Raw genomic sequence first — 14,720 nt, forward strand, 5'->3', positions numbered from 1 at the left:
GGGCAGCGATACATCATGTTCTACATTGGTCACTTTTATTCTCGCCTGTTGCGCATCTCCCGAGGCCTTACCGAAGGTGTGCGAAGAGATGGCTTTTTCTATGAGAGCCTTTCATCCAAAGATGAATCCCCACCTACCCTACACAAAGGCCTTTGGCAAGGAAGTTTCGAGGTGGCGGTCCGTAGCCATTATAGATGGCCAATCTCCTGCACCGGTGAAAGACGACGAATCCAAAGTACAATACAATAGATCGGAGGTAACTGTTTCATTTTCGATCTCATGAGGGGTGAACATCGTTATCATGACAGCAGTGGTTCATACCTCGTGGTACTTGGGCCCAAGGGAACGTGGGGGCTATTCATCACCATGAACGAGAATTCCCCAGTGCAGACCATTTTGACCTAGACCGGTATGTTAAAGGCAGTTCAGGCGAGCGTCCGTTCCCCGGAGAGAGGCTCTACGACATTCGGATGGGGCTGCCCAGTAGACAGTGGCCAGGGGCTAGCGGACCGAGGCACCTACATCACCGTCGCGCGTCTTTGGAGGGTTTAAGGTTGAACAGGCATTGGATCAGCATGTCCATGAAATTTCGGTGGACATTTTCGATTACACGGAAGTGGAGTCAAGCTGAATTCCCAGTGCCTCGGTCGCGACTGGATCATCTCGAATCTTACTCATCGCTTAGGAATGGATTGAAAACGAGGCTGGATCCTTTCGAGTGTTGCATGACGCCTTGCAGCCGAGAGATCCGGGATACGATCGATAGGGAAGATTGGCAGGCGCTGCGAGATCTTTCAAAATACCAGAGCGAGACAAAGTACCGCATGAGCACGTACTACACGATCAGAAGCTCTCATAAGGTATCTCGGAAGAGATGTACGATGAAGGTCGAGGCGTGTCCAGGGAGTGGATTTACCTGAAGAGGAAGGGACCATCAGTAATCCGGCAAACAAGGGAGCTGGAGAAAGCCGAGAGCTTACAAGTGGTCCATTATGGAATCCGACAGATCCCACGGACGCACACAATCGTAAGCATGTGCGTAAAGACCCTGGGATTGGCATTGATGTTCTGGTCTGGATTGGAATCAGGCGGTCTCGAAGCCCGGATTCAAGACGCGAGGCGTCTTGGCTCCCCAAGAGTTGAGGAGATCTGGAAAAGTGTATGCAAGCCGGAAAAGCATGAAATAATACTGCGTCCTCCAGCCTACCTAATGTTTCTACCTTCAGGGGAGCCCTGCAGACTGTGGTACCAACTCAAAACATTTCTGTGTAGTCAAAAGCCCCATAATTCACGGTAATACCAGCCATGCAAACATCCCGTAACGCCGATCGTTTCAATTGAATGTATTCTCGAAGCAACCCAATTCGTGCCTTCGTCCGTGCTTTAGTCGGCAAAGGAGTAGTCGGCTATTTGCCGTGCGATGGGTCCATCGAGACTGAGCTTCTCACGTCACAAGATTGGAATCAGGAGGAAGGAGAAAAGCTAGCGGAGACGATAAGCCCCATGTCAGGAATACGAGCAGCGATCATGCGTCCCACCGTGGCTGAGGAGAGGGCATTCGGCAGATAGAAGAGGGTTGAATAGCCGGGGAGGAGCTCCGGTTCCCCAGAAAATGTGTCAAACCGCTAAAGTTGCGGAGCCTCCCCGTCGCGTGCATGAAGAATCCTTCAAGGCCAGAAAAAACTCCACTGAAACTCTGTGTCTTGGCTTCACCAGTGTCATGTTTCTTTGGCTATGGAGTTAAGCGCCGGAGATTGTCGTGTATTCTGGGCCTCGAGTGCCGAAGCCATCCCGTGAAATGGTGAAATGTCCATAAGGCGTACCAGCCCCGCCAGAAGTTGGTTTCTTGCTGCTTGGACCGCGGCCGCAGTAGACAAAAGGACGGCATTTTATGTTTCCAATAAACAGCCGATCTCGTTAATCCGGTGTCGACTGTGGCCCCCGGAAATCGCGGGATCAGAGGTGGATCTGCTAATACAGGCCGGGAACGGTCCCTGGACAAGTGGTCCTAGTAGTAACTGGATGGATGGTTCCTTGGGAGGCTTTTCGGTTATAGAATCATGCATTGTGTGAGGCCTAACAAAGACTTAACCCCCAACTGGGCTCTCCACGCGATTTTCAGGCCTTCTTTAGCCGGTCCCTACCCACTCCCTTCGATTATTCTATAATAAATCGTAGCATTGCGAGATATTATTTTTCGTTTCCATCTCTTACATCGCCATCTGCAAAGCTGTTGGCTCCGAGCACTTTGCTGTACATATCCTACCACGACAACTTGTTTCTTTATCCCATAGGCCGATATGGGCATGACGCAGGCGCATACGTCTCTGGACGTTATTATTGTTGGGTAATTCCTCCTTGGTCTTCCAGAATATGGTCCTGTGCTCTGCTGACAGAAGACAGAGCCGGTATGTCCTCGTAGGAAATCAGGCGTCCCAAGATAAAGCCGCCGATTCGAGGCTAACAACCCCAGGAATCGGAGGCATAGCCGCTGCCCTCGCCCTTGGCCTAAGAGGCCATCGTGTAACGATCCTTGAAGCTGCTCCAAAGGTACGCCCTGGATTTGATCATTCCAGAGCATTCTTCACTAAAACCGTATTACCTAGCTTTTGGAGGTGGGAGCTGGGATTCAAGTATCGCCGAACATGTTACGCCTCTTCGAAAGTGAGTACCGAAGGAGACCACGATCACCGATACAGATCTCACAAATGACTTAGGATGGGGCGTCTCGGACTTGATACACACACAAGATGTTGCGCTCGAGCATATTCACATCCGTAGATGGCAAGACGGGAGTCTTCTCGGGACCATGCCCGTGAACAAGACTTTCGGGCAGCAAGTAGTCATCCACCGCGCAGATTTACATAACGCTTTAATCGACAGAGCTCTGGCTTTACCGAATGTGGATTTGCATGTCAACTCAACAGTGACAGACGTCAGTTTCTCTCCCGCGAGTGTCTCCCTGGCGAATGGAACTGTGATCGGTGGTGACATTGTCCTCGGAGCCGACGGCATCAAGTCCACAATACGAGGACATCTACTGGGAGACTCGACACTAAAAGCCATCCCGACCGGGGATGCCGCATATCGAATAGTCCTCCCTCGGAGTGCAATGGAAAAGGACCCAGAGCTCAGAGCGCTCATCGACGAACCGCAGGCGACCCGGTGGCTAGGACCTGAGCGCCACATCGTGGCCTACCCGGTCCGAAAACACGAACTATACAACATGGTCCTATTACATCCGGATCGGGGAGGATCCGAGGAGTCATGGACCACAAAGGGATCGAAGGAGGCCATGGTGGAGAACTACAAAGGATGGGACCAGCGCATTACAAAGCTGATCGACCTTGTGGACGAAAAGGAGGTTCTGGAATGGAAGTTATATCTTCACCGACCCCTTGAGACGTGGATCCGGGGATCAGTGGCATTACTCGGTGACGCATGTCACCCGATGCTGTAAGTGAACGCACGAGAGATGCACCTTCAACGCCTGCTAAACAGGTCCAAGCCCGTACGTCGCCCAGGGCGCAGCCCAAGCGGTCGAGGACGCTGCAGCACTAGGGGATTCTCTTATCGAAGATTCGCTCTCCCCACGAGGTTGGCAGTGCGTTGCAGATATATGAGAAGTTGCGGAAGCCACGCGCGGAGATCGTTCAACAATCTGGGACCGAGAACCGAATTGTCCTGCATTTGCCCGACGGACCCGAGCAACGTGTGCGCGACAAGCAGTTCCAGACGTCTACGGCTGGCTCGAATCCAGATAAATGGGCTGATCGGGAGACTCAAGAGTTTCTGTGGGCCTGGGATGCGGAGAAGGCTGCGCTGGAGGCTTGGAATGGTACGCTGCCGTCCACGATGTACCGGTATTTACCATTGACTGGCTTTTGCTAATCCGGGATTGAACGCAGACCGCCTCGATTTTTGTGCCAACTTATGAGTGGTTCCCGACGGTCATAGAACTGATCCAGGGAGAACTGTCCAGGAGACCGTATGCAAACTCCGTGGTCTACGAAGCAGCGGTCGAAAGTCGCCTTCCGAACTTCAACTTGAAGCCGTCTTGAAGTGCCAGTTCATTGAGGGATTGATCCTAATGCATGAAGCGTACATATAAGCCCACATTAAAGAAACAGAAAATGAGAGGGTTCATTTTCGACCCTATCACACCTTTTCATGTTCCATACAGTCATTTAAATAAGTGAAACATCCAACCACAATATACACCAAGGGTTGCCGCCTAGCAGGGTTGGGCGGCTCAAGCCGATGGAAGCTAAAGATGCACAGCATCCGCTTCCTCAGTCCCTCAGCCAAGCGAGTAAAATTAGGCGCTCCGATGGGATAATCTACAGTCGCTCACCAGCAGCAGCCTTGCTTTGACCGTACTTCTTGAGGCGAATGGCGGACACAGTAATGAAACCGGTGGTCTCGGCGGGGAGAAATCACCAATCTCGTCCATGCTGGACTCGCTCATGTCATACAACTTCTCGGTCTCAGAGGAACGTCCCAGGATAGAGACGCTTCCCTTGTAGGCGCGGCAGCGGACCAGGCCGTTGACGCTCTTCTGGGAGGCGACAATGGAGGCCTCCAAGAACTCACGCTCGGGAGAGAAGTACATTCCGTTGTAAAGGAGCTATAGACACGTTAGAAAGGTGACCCGATATCCTAAAATGAAAGGAGGATAATAACCTTGGAGTAGTTGAAGGTGACAAATTGGTCACGCAGAGCGCGGACTTCACGGTCAAGTACGAGACCCTCAAGATCACTTGTGGCTCAGTTAGCCTGTAATACTGTGCTATAGTAATCTGAGTCACTTACATGTGGGCAGCACGCAGGCAGGTGAGACTGGGGGTCTCATAGCAGCCACGGGACTTAATACCAATGAAACGGTTCTCGACCTGGACTCGGGGTCAGTATGTTGCATCAGCCAGAAGAGGTTCGGTCTTCTTACAATGTCAATACGGCCAACACCATTGCGGCGAGCAATTGCGTTGGCAGTGAGGAAGAGATCAACCGAGTCAGTAACGGTCTTCTTCTGACCATTTTCAGTGAACTCAAGCTTGACTGGAATACCCTTCTCGAAGTGGAGAGTGAAGTCCTCGGGCTGGTCAGGAGCAGACAGAGGGTCCTGAGTCAGCTTCCACATGTCGCTAGGGGGGGTGATATCAGGGTCCTCCAGGATACCGGCCTCGTAAGAGCAGTGTGCCAGATTCTCGTCCATACTCCAGGGCTTGGACTTGGTGGAGGTGACGGGGATGCCCTTCTCGGCGGCGTAGGCAAGGAGATCGTTACGGCCAGCGAAACGCTCGTAGAAGACAGGGTCACGCCATGGGGCAATGACCTTAATCTTGGGCTCCAGGGCATAGAAAGCAAGTTCGAAGCGAACTTGGTCATTACCCTTTCCAGTGCAACCGTGAGAAACGGCGAAGCAGCCCTCGCGCTATTATAAGATTCAGCCGTCAGCAGCTATTCATACCACGCGAATTTCACTGAATGGTTATCGTACCTTGGCGACGTCGATCTGAGCACGCGCAATTACGGGGCGGGCCAATGAAGTACCTGGGAGAAGAAAAAAAGTTAGCAAAGGCCCACCGAGCAATTAGTTTCAAGATGGTGATATCGCGTACCGAGCAAGTAGACGTTCTCGTAGACAGCATTGCAGGCAATGGCGGGAAAGCAAAGCTCCTCGATGAACTCACGGCGGACATCGACGATCTCACACTTGAGAGCACCGATCTTCAGGGCCTTCTCGCGGGCAGCCTCAAAGTCCTCTGTGTAATTATTTAGTTGTTGCCCAGTGGTTCTGTATCTTCGGCAACTATACCTTCTTGGCCAACGTCGGCCACTGTAATTGAAATGATTAGCATGGCGATTGGGGTCCCATCTTCGTACACTGGGTCGCAACTCACTGAAACAGACGACCTCATAGCCCTCCTCGATAAGGTACTTGACTGGATTATAGATTAGCCAATGCTGCCAAGGCGCAATGAGTAATATAGGCGGTTCATACGGATACAGCTGGTGTCGAGGCCACCAGAGTAAGCCAGGCAAACCTAACCAAACAAAGAGTCAGCTCAAGGTACCCAGCAATTGGCGGGAAGGTGGGGGTTGCAAAAATTGGAGATTAATGGAAGCGACCGCAATTGAGGAGACTCACCTTTCCCTGAGCCATAATGTCTGAAAGTCTTAACCGCAAAAATGAACTTGAAGTTAGGAGAATGAAGGTTGAACAGGAGAGATAAAAAAAAAAGGCGGAGGGATTGAGTCACAAAAAGACGGATTTTGGTGCGGGCCGGGGAAGTCACGCCTCTTGGCACCGACACCGGCCTGAATTTTCGATAAGCTCGATAAGCCCGATAAGCGGCCGTGTAGGAATTGCGGTGAGTCTCTTGTTCCCTGGTGGCCTAAGAGCATAATGGCCTTGGTCAATTGATACCAGTGGGAATTTGATCTATCATGCACGGCATTTCGCGCGTCCAAGTCCGTATATGTTGCTTAAGTGCCTAGCCACGTCGTAGGAGCGCTGACTAGTCCTATTTGGGTAAAATAGCCATGGAGCCTCTAAAGATACGGCCTTGCGTCAGCCCTTGGGGCCCCGAGGAGGAGAGAGTTTTTCCCCCTCAAAGGCTCTTCTCATAGGCCGTGGAGCCTAGTGTGAACCTGTCAGATAGATAGTATCGAGGTAAAAGTATCCTTCGAGTCGTTTCAGATCATATACCATCGGAGTGGGTCGTCGCTGAAACCGGTATCTGCCGCGGCAATCTCAGGTTGGCTTAACATATGTATCTTGCTAATGGCCGCGCCATACTGATAAGACTCCGAGTCAGATCCAGAAACTAGCGGCCCAGCCCGAGATAAATGTCCATATCCAAGCTAGCATAGGAACGTCAGGGACTGGGCAAGCTAGAGGACATACTAGCATTATATGCAGCATTTCAGCGATGAATAGTCTGTTCAGTAATATCCAGGAATTGCGTGAAGACAATGCTCCCCTTCCACATCCTCCAGAGTGACTTGAACGGGACAAGGGATTCTAATGCATGGACGTATCGGGTATATATTTTCAATACCAATATATACCTCTCAAGACGGATTCGCACGTTTTTCCAGATCGAGACCTCAGGGACGTCACAACGCTGTACTTACCATTCAGCTCCATCGAGTATCTAGGTACCACCTAGATACATCTATGGATACTAATCAGTTAGGAAATACCTATGTTTTACTATAATAAGTTGACTGAAACGATGGGAATTCAGAGAGCAACCAAACTCGAACCTACTGAGATGTGAGCTTCCATAGATAATTGACCCCACCACGCGGACGGGAAGGACCACCATACAAAACATGGGCTTCCAGTCTTAAACTACTTTACTGCTACACGAGTACCGAGGCTTCCCATATACGAGTCACATACAGCAACAGCAAACAAGACCTGCAGAACCAATGCTCGCAGAATCACGCCTTTCATCTTTGGCAAAATTCATGCTTCAAGACCACCTTTGCTGGAACGAAGACTGTCATTCAGGTAGACACCAATTGGCGGCAGTTGAAGGCACAGCAGACCAGGGAATAAGGAGGGTGATTGATTATTTACACCTACAGGTGCGATTATTGCGGTTATCTCGGCAGTTTCCGGGCACGCGGGAAGAACGCGTCCCACTCGGCAAGAACCCGCAGCTGATCCGCACGGACCACAAAGCTTAAATCCTGCACTTAACGTCCGTAACCTCTGGCCTAACCAAGGAAAAATGTACCCTCGTAACGGGACCAAGCTTTCGGGCTACAGGCATACATGTCCAGAATACTGCGGTGGAGGGGGTGGTATAATGAGTAGCAGAATTGGAGATGAAAGTCTGCATGCTTCCTCAGTAGACAGCTACATGCTTCATTGCTATACTAGTAGGGACTTCCACTTGTAGCAGGATTCCCGGGAGCTAAAGAAGCCGCGTGGGAGGAAGGGAGCTACGAATACAATACAGTTATACAATACAGTGAGTTCGCTGGTCATTTGGCTTCCGTGGGAGTGAGAAATTTCAACGAGTAAAGTCCGTGACGTTGACAACCTTGATTTGAGTGAAGGTAAAGCGACCAACCACAGAGGTATAAGCGAGAAGTAAACGCGACGTAACGCGACGTGACGCGAGATGTGACGCGAGAAGTGAAGTGAGAGATGTTGTAGTGAATGAAGCAGCTCCCCCTATAGCTTTAAAATCTACCATACCTCCCCCAACTTTTCCCTCTTTCCAACTTTCTCGCACACTCGTTTTTGCTACGTTCACGCGTAGCACCGTCAGAAAGTTTTTCGCCTTTGCTTTTCGCTTTCACCAGCACAACTAACACTTCCACCACCGACAAGATGGCTGTCTCTGCTTTTGTTGACTCAGTCGTCGCCTATGTTGGCGCAGCCATCCGCGAGATCCTGATCCAGGTGGGGATGCTCGCGATGCTGCTGGTGGTCATATGCACTTGTGTCTGGGCCGCCCCCCACGCCGACTCAAAAGCGAGGTAAGCGCTCCCTCTCCCAAGCCCCACAAACCTACTAGCTTGTACTGACAGGTGACAGCGGCGAAGAATATTTGGAGACGTCCAAGGGGACGCAGACCGAGGCATCGGAAGAGACCGTCGATGCCGCCGCCCACGACGCCGCCCACGACGCCAAGCGCTGGCGCCGCAAAGCTGCGCGTCTCGCGAAAGCTCTCGCTTCTGAACGCCAGGCCCGTGCATCTGACGAGAAGAAGCATGAAGCTGAGCTACGTGCCCGTGCTGAGCGGGAGATCAGCATCCTTGCGGACTTGGCAAAAGCCAAGAAGGAGGAAGACCAGCTGAAGAAGGAGCTCCAGAAGTTCCAGAAAGCATGGTACGGCTCCGGAAAGGCCCTCGCCAAGTCGAAGGAGGAACTTGGCTGCGTCAAGAAGGAGCTTAGCGACCTGGTTGCCCAACAGAAGCGCGCTCCAGTCATGCAGCGATTCCGGAAGGTTCAGGACCGACTTCAGTCGGCTGAATCCTACGTGACCGTTGTAGAGGCCCGCCTTACCAAGGCCTCGACAGACAAGAAACGCCTGGAGGGTTGGCTTAACCGCGCTTCTGTGGGGCAAGCCATGTGGCAGTCCTCTGCCCAATCCTCCATGCAGCAGGTGAGGAGGCTCCAAGCTCGGATTTCCAGGGAAGAAATTCCCCGTCAACAAGAGCCGGACCCCCTGGACCGAAAGCAGCGGGGCCGTGATGAGGACAAGGAGCCAGAGATGAACAAGAGACAGCGTGTGGTCTAAAGCCACGACTCTCTTAAGGGACCAGAGCGAATTGCCTGGGTGGAGAGAGAGCTGAGGTGGCTCAAGGATGAGGGAATTATAAGGAATGATTATACCGTCATGCCTTCTGCGGTACTGGGCCTTTCGCAGCGCTCGTTGCCGGCGCGGGTTCCGCCCAGAAGAGGTTGTTAAAGAGAAGCGAGGCTGCACATGGAGCACCTCAACCTACGGGACCCACACGACCAACCAGTGCCTTGTTGCCTTGGTGCCCTTTCCACCAGGCCGCAACGCACAGTCCAACGCCCGCGACAGGCTGCATAGCGATTCGCCTGCCTCGATCGCCCTGGATCTGCTCCTGCTCTGCCTTCCGCATACGCCCGCTGGAGTCCCACCCAGCTGCCGCTCTGGACAGCTCGGCCCCAGCTTGTGCAAAACCTCGTCCTCTGCTTCTCAGCTGGCGTCATTTCCTTCCTCTCACCCTCACCTCACCCCCCTCCCAGCATCGTTTCTACCCTCGTTCTTCCGTCCTCCTCCTTATTTCTGCGACTTCGTCTCCATTTATTTTCCTCTCACTCTCATAGGACAATGGTCTTGCCTGTGATCCTTTAAGTCCGCCCCTCTCATCCTCATTTCGCTTCTCGCTCACCTTCCTCACCTGCCAATGGTGATGAGTTACCCGACAAATCGTCTCTTTGCTGCCCGGTCGACAGTGCTGGGTCTCAGCGAAACTCCTCTGCCTCGTCATTTTCCAATCCCCCCTCGCAGTGGGGGCGCCCGTGGTGACGTCTTTACTCTCACTGCCTGATGATCACCGTGATCTCGACCCGCACGAATCCGACCCGAGTCTATGGCTGTACCTGGGAATTTCAGCAGCCCTTGTCCTCAGCGGCGGGGCATTCGCAGGACTTACAATTGCGTTGATGGGACAGGATGAAGTCTATCTTCAAGTGATCCAGACCTCAGGCGAACCTACCGAACAGAAAAATGCCGCTAGTGTTCTGAACCTACTCAAGCGGGGCAAACATTGGGTTCTTGTTACCCTCTTGCTCAGCAATGTGATCACGAATGAGACCTTACCTATCGTACTAGATAGGACCCTCGGCGGCGGATGGCCGGCAGTCCTGGGAAGCACGGCTTTGATTGTTATCTTCGGCGAAATTGTTCCACAGTCGATTTGTGTTCGCTACGGTCTTCCTATCGGAGCCTGGATGGCCCCAGGGGTCCTAGTACTCATGTACATCATGTCACCCGTTGCCTGGCCTGTTGCCAAGTTGCTCGACAAGCTGCTCGGCGAGGATCACGGCACCATCTACAAGAAGGATGGACTGAAAACACTCGTGACTCTGCACAAGACTTTGGGAAACGCCGGAGAACAACTCACCTCGGACGAAGTCACCATTATCAGTGCCGTTCTTGACCTGAAGGAAAAATCCGTGGGAAGCATCATGACCCCAATGGAGGATGTCTTTACCATGTCTGCCGACACTGTGTTGGACGAACGCACGATGGACCTTATCCTCTCTCAGGGATATTCTCGAATCCCGATTCACGCACCGGACAACCCGACGAACTTTGTTGGAATGTTGCTTGTCAAGATGCTCATCACGTATGACCCTGAAGATTGCAAACGGGTTCGTGAATTTGCGCTGGCCACACTCCCTGAAACCCGGCCTGAGACTAGCTGTTTGGACATTGTCAACTTTTTCCAGGAAGGGAAATCCCACATGGTACTTGTATCAGAGTACCCCAGTGAAGACCGGGGGGGCCCTCGGAGTGGTCACCCTGGAAGACGTGATTGAAGAATTGATTGGAGAGTAAGTGGCGTACATTTCCGGCAGCGGTGTACAATGGACCTGTTTGCTAAATATGGTACAGAGAAATTATCGATGAATCTGATGTTTTCATCGACGTCCACAAGGCCATTCGGCGCATGGCACCGGCGCCGAAATCTCGTGTCCCCAAAGGAAAGATTGTAGAAGATCCGCCAACCACATTATCTCTTATCGACGCCGACCCCGTCGACGGTAGCGAATCCAGATCATCCTCCCTCCCGCGAACCTCAGAACTCAGCCGTCGTCGTAGTTCTGTCGAGGCACCACCGCCTCGCTTCCACTTGCGCAAACAAAATGGCGCCAATGACCGGAACTCGCCTGACGTGTGGATTACACAAAGAGGCGCGACAGACGAGATTCGGGAACACCTAAAGCATTTAGGTCCTTCCAACCTGGCAAGCCGACCGCGTCAAACTCGTTATCATGCAGTCAAAATCAAGCATCGTGGCGGAGGCTCTCCTTCTCTCTCAGCCCAGACAGACGTCGACTCTGGGCGCAGCACATCAGAGTCTCAGCGCCAAGTACCCCCGACTGGTTATCAGGGCGGCATTGGCGCAGGCCTCGTCACTCCAGGAAACGATGCTAAAGACGGCGCACATGCCTTGAAACTCGGTTATGGAACTATCAACGCGGCTGATCACGTCACCAAAAGCACAAACGCACAACAGTACAAGGAGCTTCCTCAAGTCTCTATCCCAGAAGCAGTCAATGAAGAGCGCGAAGAACAACCTCACTCTGCTTCACAACATGGCAACAGTGGGGCTGCTAGCGTCAAGTCCACTGAATCCCGGTCTGAAGTCATGTACCACCATCGTGGGCCGACGCGCAGTGGCAGTATTACGGAGCAGGTAGTGGATGTCAACGGCATCCGCAAAGTCGTCCTCCATACCAACGGCACAAGCTCCTCAGATGGAGAGGACAACAGTTACAGTTCACCAGATCACACCAGATATTCATCTCCTAGCCACAGCAATGCGGCCGACTCCTCCAAAGACCACACCCAGGAGCATCCAGATTCCACCTCGAACAACAAAAAGCGACGCCGTCGCAAGAAGCGCCCCGGCCCGAAAATGTCCGACGGGGCAGCCACAGAAGAACAGCCTCTGTTACAACCATGAGTTCTCTGTATTCTCGTTGCAGCTTTTAATGATTCCCATATTTCTTCTAGCGTCTCGGGATAGTTTTATTACATGGGCAGAAATATCTTGACATTGCCCAAATTTCATTGATAGTACCTTGCCGTTCTCGAATGAGAATTGCCGTCATGAATGAAATCATATCTTCATCTGCGGTTGGTCGCTGTAGCGCAGATAATGTGGCGCGGTTTTGCTGTCAATCTTACTAAACCAGTAACCTCTCCGGTCATTTCAGCCCCCATAATTTGTATGAGAGGGCTACGTACAATAGGACTTGCGACTAGATATGACACCTGGACAAAAAATTTTACTAACCCTGTTGGCAAGAACATATTGGCTGCTCAGGCATAGACTGCTATTCTCCTCTCTTACTACCATCAGCCGTACTTGCTGGCCGTACTTGCTGAACAAACATTTTACTAGAATTGACAATCATGGAGTGCGAAGATTGAGTGGTATTCATATGTATGACCAAGTGATCATACAAGGTAATTCTGGTCTATCATAAAACCCATATAAGTCGGGAATACGCCGTAACCAGAGCATAGCATAATCTCTTTAAAGCTGAAAGATAGAGCGTCGTGAGGATCATGAGGCGGCAACAGAGCGAACGGAACATGCTATGGGCGAATGTCCACCTGCGGCAAGGATTTGTGAAATCGCAAGACCTGATACTGATGTCGACTTCGTGAAAGTAAGAACACCAAATCAACCACCGGCTAGGAAGAACATCGGTCTGATGGCATTGGTGGACAATGACTTGGGCGGTCGGCTCTTGACTTTCTATTGTCCATGCCTTATCGTATCGCGAGAAAAAATATTTGCAACAGGGAATGAAAATGTTGCAAATAGAAATAAAACAGGAAATGAGTTGATCATTGCAGAAGGGGATCCTAAAAGGATTATTAGTAAATCAGGGCAAGAGGTTTTTGACGAGAAAATACCCACCCGGAAATGCTTTTGGTTGTTTGCTGCTCTCTGGACGCGCGCAGTGTACCTGTTCTCGTGTCTTTGGGCACGAGTTCTCTCGCGACGTTCCGAGGTCAATGCCGCTTGTTTCTGAACTTCAGTGGCACCAATCATGCCGGTACCGCCGTTAGCACGAGAGATGAGCGCCCGGTTTTGGTTGCGACCGCGAGGCTGGTCCTTCTCTTCGACTTCTCCGTTCTCAATAGCAAGCTGATGATCGGCTCTCTCTTCAGCGGTAGGGTAGTTGTGCAAGTTCTGGCGATAGTACTTGGCGAGCGAGCGATGACCAACACTCTTCCTGATGGAAGATGAAGCTCATATTCATCTTGATAGATAAGAGGGGCTTTGCGGTGTGAGCTAGGCCCGTTGTCATCAATAGATGAAGCAGAAGTTTTCGGTCTCCCAACCGTCACCGTCCTCGCCCCCATCTGATCCCGGAATCTTGACACCGCCAGACTCCTCCATGGACTCGTCCTCATCCTCATCATCTTCTCCATCGGAATAGGTACTGCGGAAGTCGTAATATTGACCGATCTCAATCTGCTCCTCCTCCGCATCGAAGGCAATCATGCAGTGGCCTTTATCCCGCATGTGGGTTCGAGCCCCCGCAGCATTATTTCTGATGGCATGGCAGTAGAGACATTCGTGGTTCTCTGTGATCTTGCGATAGAGGTAATGGATAAGACCCTCCAGGTTAACGAGATAATCCCGCTCCGGAATGAACATGCCATGGCTCTTGTACATGTGATCAACGTTGCTCTCAATATCTGAAGAGTCTGCTCGGCAGAAGAGACAGCGCACAGAGGAATACTCATCCTTATCGGTGGTCATTTCCTCGTCTTCATCTCCTTCAGCAATAGTGGCGGCTTGGAGGCCATCAGTAACCTTGGAAACGTCATTCTCTTGAGATTTATCCACGGGATCTCCGAGAGAAAATGTTGAGCTCATAACGGATGCATTGTCTCCCTCCTTGCTCAATCTTAATTCACGCTGCTTGTGCTTGGAGCTCTTGACATGGTTCTGGTAAGAGTTCTCGCTGAAGAAGGCTTTTTGACAGGCAAGACATGTTTTCTCATATGAGGCCTTGGCGGCGGCTTCGTTGGTACTAGCTTTTGCGGCCAGAACTTTCTCATTGAAAGTTTCGAGGGCAACGGGGGGGCAAGGAAGCAATACGGCGTTTCATATTGTACAAACTGAAAGCAAAATGACATGACGGTTAGCCTTGTTGAAATAACCCATTTTGGGGCGGGGCTACATACTGCCAGTCCTTGCGCATGTGATCTCTTTGGGCATCGCTGCGATGGAATGCCACCAGACAGGTGTTGCAGGTGTAGGGAAGTTCGGTCGTCATGACGGGCGCCTTGGGATGGATCGAGATGAGTGAGCAAGTAGCTGGAAAGAATGAAATTTATCGGCGGGGTATAATGAAATATTTCTTCGGCAGTTTCGCCAAGGCTGATCAAGACGTCCCTGCCTCGTGAAAAGTACCGGATATGTCACAGGCAGCCTTATGAACTGAGGAAGAGTTCGTCAGAGAA

At 51.6% G+C, this 14,720-nt stretch overlaps 8 protein-coding genes across 8 annotated transcripts; 6 read left to right on the forward strand and 2 right to left on the reverse strand.

The window, feature by feature from the left end:
• Nucleotides 1-575: 575 nt before the first annotated feature.
• On the forward strand, nucleotides 576-920 carry N7468_006927 (uncharacterized protein; the record flags this gene model as incomplete). Its single annotated transcript, XM_058476223.1, has 1 exon — nucleotides 576-920. One exon carries the CDS (start codon nucleotides 576-578, stop codon nucleotides 918-920), a length of 345 nt encoding a protein of 114 aa, XP_058329113.1.
• Nucleotides 921-1,033: 113 nt separating this feature from the next.
• On the forward strand, nucleotides 1,034-1,297 carry N7468_006928 (uncharacterized protein; the record flags this gene model as incomplete). Its single annotated transcript, XM_058476224.1, has 1 exon — nucleotides 1,034-1,297. One exon carries the CDS (start codon nucleotides 1,034-1,036, stop codon nucleotides 1,295-1,297), a length of 264 nt encoding a protein of 87 aa, XP_058329114.1.
• A 1,003-nt stretch (nucleotides 1,298-2,300) lies between these two features.
• On the forward strand, nucleotides 2,301-4,061 carry N7468_006929 (putative salicylate hydroxylase; the record flags this gene model as incomplete). The annotated part of the gene is made up of 8 exons (XM_058476225.1): nucleotides 2,301-2,347; nucleotides 2,404-2,408; nucleotides 2,474-2,550; nucleotides 2,607-2,664; nucleotides 2,718-3,456; nucleotides 3,502-3,511; nucleotides 3,562-3,838; nucleotides 3,958-4,061. The coding sequence occupies 8 exons, from the start codon at nucleotides 2,301-2,303 to the stop codon at nucleotides 4,059-4,061; spliced, it is 1,317 nt and encodes a 438-aa protein (XP_058329115.1).
• A 257-nt stretch (nucleotides 4,062-4,318) lies between these two features.
• N7468_006930 (argininosuccinate synthase) lies at nucleotides 4,319-6,166 on the reverse strand (the record flags this gene model as incomplete). The annotated part of the gene is made up of 10 exons (XM_058476226.1): nucleotides 4,319-4,627; nucleotides 4,684-4,759; nucleotides 4,813-4,892; nucleotides 4,946-5,434; nucleotides 5,501-5,553; nucleotides 5,622-5,765; nucleotides 5,819-5,839; nucleotides 5,904-5,945; nucleotides 6,005-6,047; nucleotides 6,152-6,166. 10 exons carry the CDS (start codon nucleotides 6,164-6,166, stop codon nucleotides 4,319-4,321), a joined length of 1,272 nt encoding a protein of 423 aa, XP_058329116.1.
• A 2,187-nt stretch (nucleotides 6,167-8,353) lies between these two features.
• N7468_006931 (uncharacterized protein) lies at nucleotides 8,354-9,266 on the forward strand (the record flags this gene model as incomplete). The annotated part of the gene is made up of 2 exons (XM_058476227.1): nucleotides 8,354-8,502; nucleotides 8,561-9,266. 2 exons carry the CDS (start codon nucleotides 8,354-8,356, stop codon nucleotides 9,264-9,266), a joined length of 855 nt encoding a protein of 284 aa, XP_058329117.1.
• An 85-nt stretch (nucleotides 9,267-9,351) lies between these two features.
• On the forward strand, nucleotides 9,352-9,846 carry N7468_006932 (uncharacterized protein; the record flags this gene model as incomplete). The annotated part of the gene is made up of 1 exon (XM_058476228.1): nucleotides 9,352-9,846. One exon carries the CDS (start codon nucleotides 9,352-9,354, stop codon nucleotides 9,844-9,846), a length of 495 nt encoding a protein of 164 aa, XP_058329118.1.
• A 60-nt stretch (nucleotides 9,847-9,906) lies between these two features.
• N7468_006933 (putative DUF21 and CBS domain protein (Mam3)) lies at nucleotides 9,907-12,195 on the forward strand (the record flags this gene model as incomplete). Its single annotated transcript, XM_058476229.1, has 3 exons — nucleotides 9,907-9,985; nucleotides 10,011-11,036; nucleotides 11,123-12,195. The coding sequence occupies 3 exons, from the start codon at nucleotides 9,907-9,909 to the stop codon at nucleotides 12,193-12,195; spliced, it is 2,178 nt and encodes a 725-aa protein (XP_058329119.1).
• Nucleotides 12,196-13,088: 893 nt separating this feature from the next.
• Nucleotides 13,089-14,533, reverse strand: N7468_006934 (putative C2H2 finger domain protein; the record flags this gene model as incomplete). The annotated part of the gene is made up of 5 exons (XM_058476230.1): nucleotides 13,089-13,106; nucleotides 13,162-13,496; nucleotides 13,590-14,306; nucleotides 14,356-14,375; nucleotides 14,442-14,533. The coding sequence occupies 5 exons, from the start codon at nucleotides 14,531-14,533 to the stop codon at nucleotides 13,089-13,091; spliced, it is 1,182 nt and encodes a 393-aa protein (XP_058329120.1).
• Nucleotides 14,534-14,720: the final 187 nt, after the last annotated feature.

This window comes from Penicillium chermesinum (assembly GCF_028974085.1).
Source record: "Penicillium chermesinum strain IBT 19713 chromosome Unknown utg000005l:1.0-4115287.0:1.0-4118363.0, whole genome shotgun sequence".
NCBI lineage: Eukaryota > Fungi > Ascomycota > Eurotiomycetes > Eurotiales > Aspergillaceae > Penicillium > Penicillium chermesinum.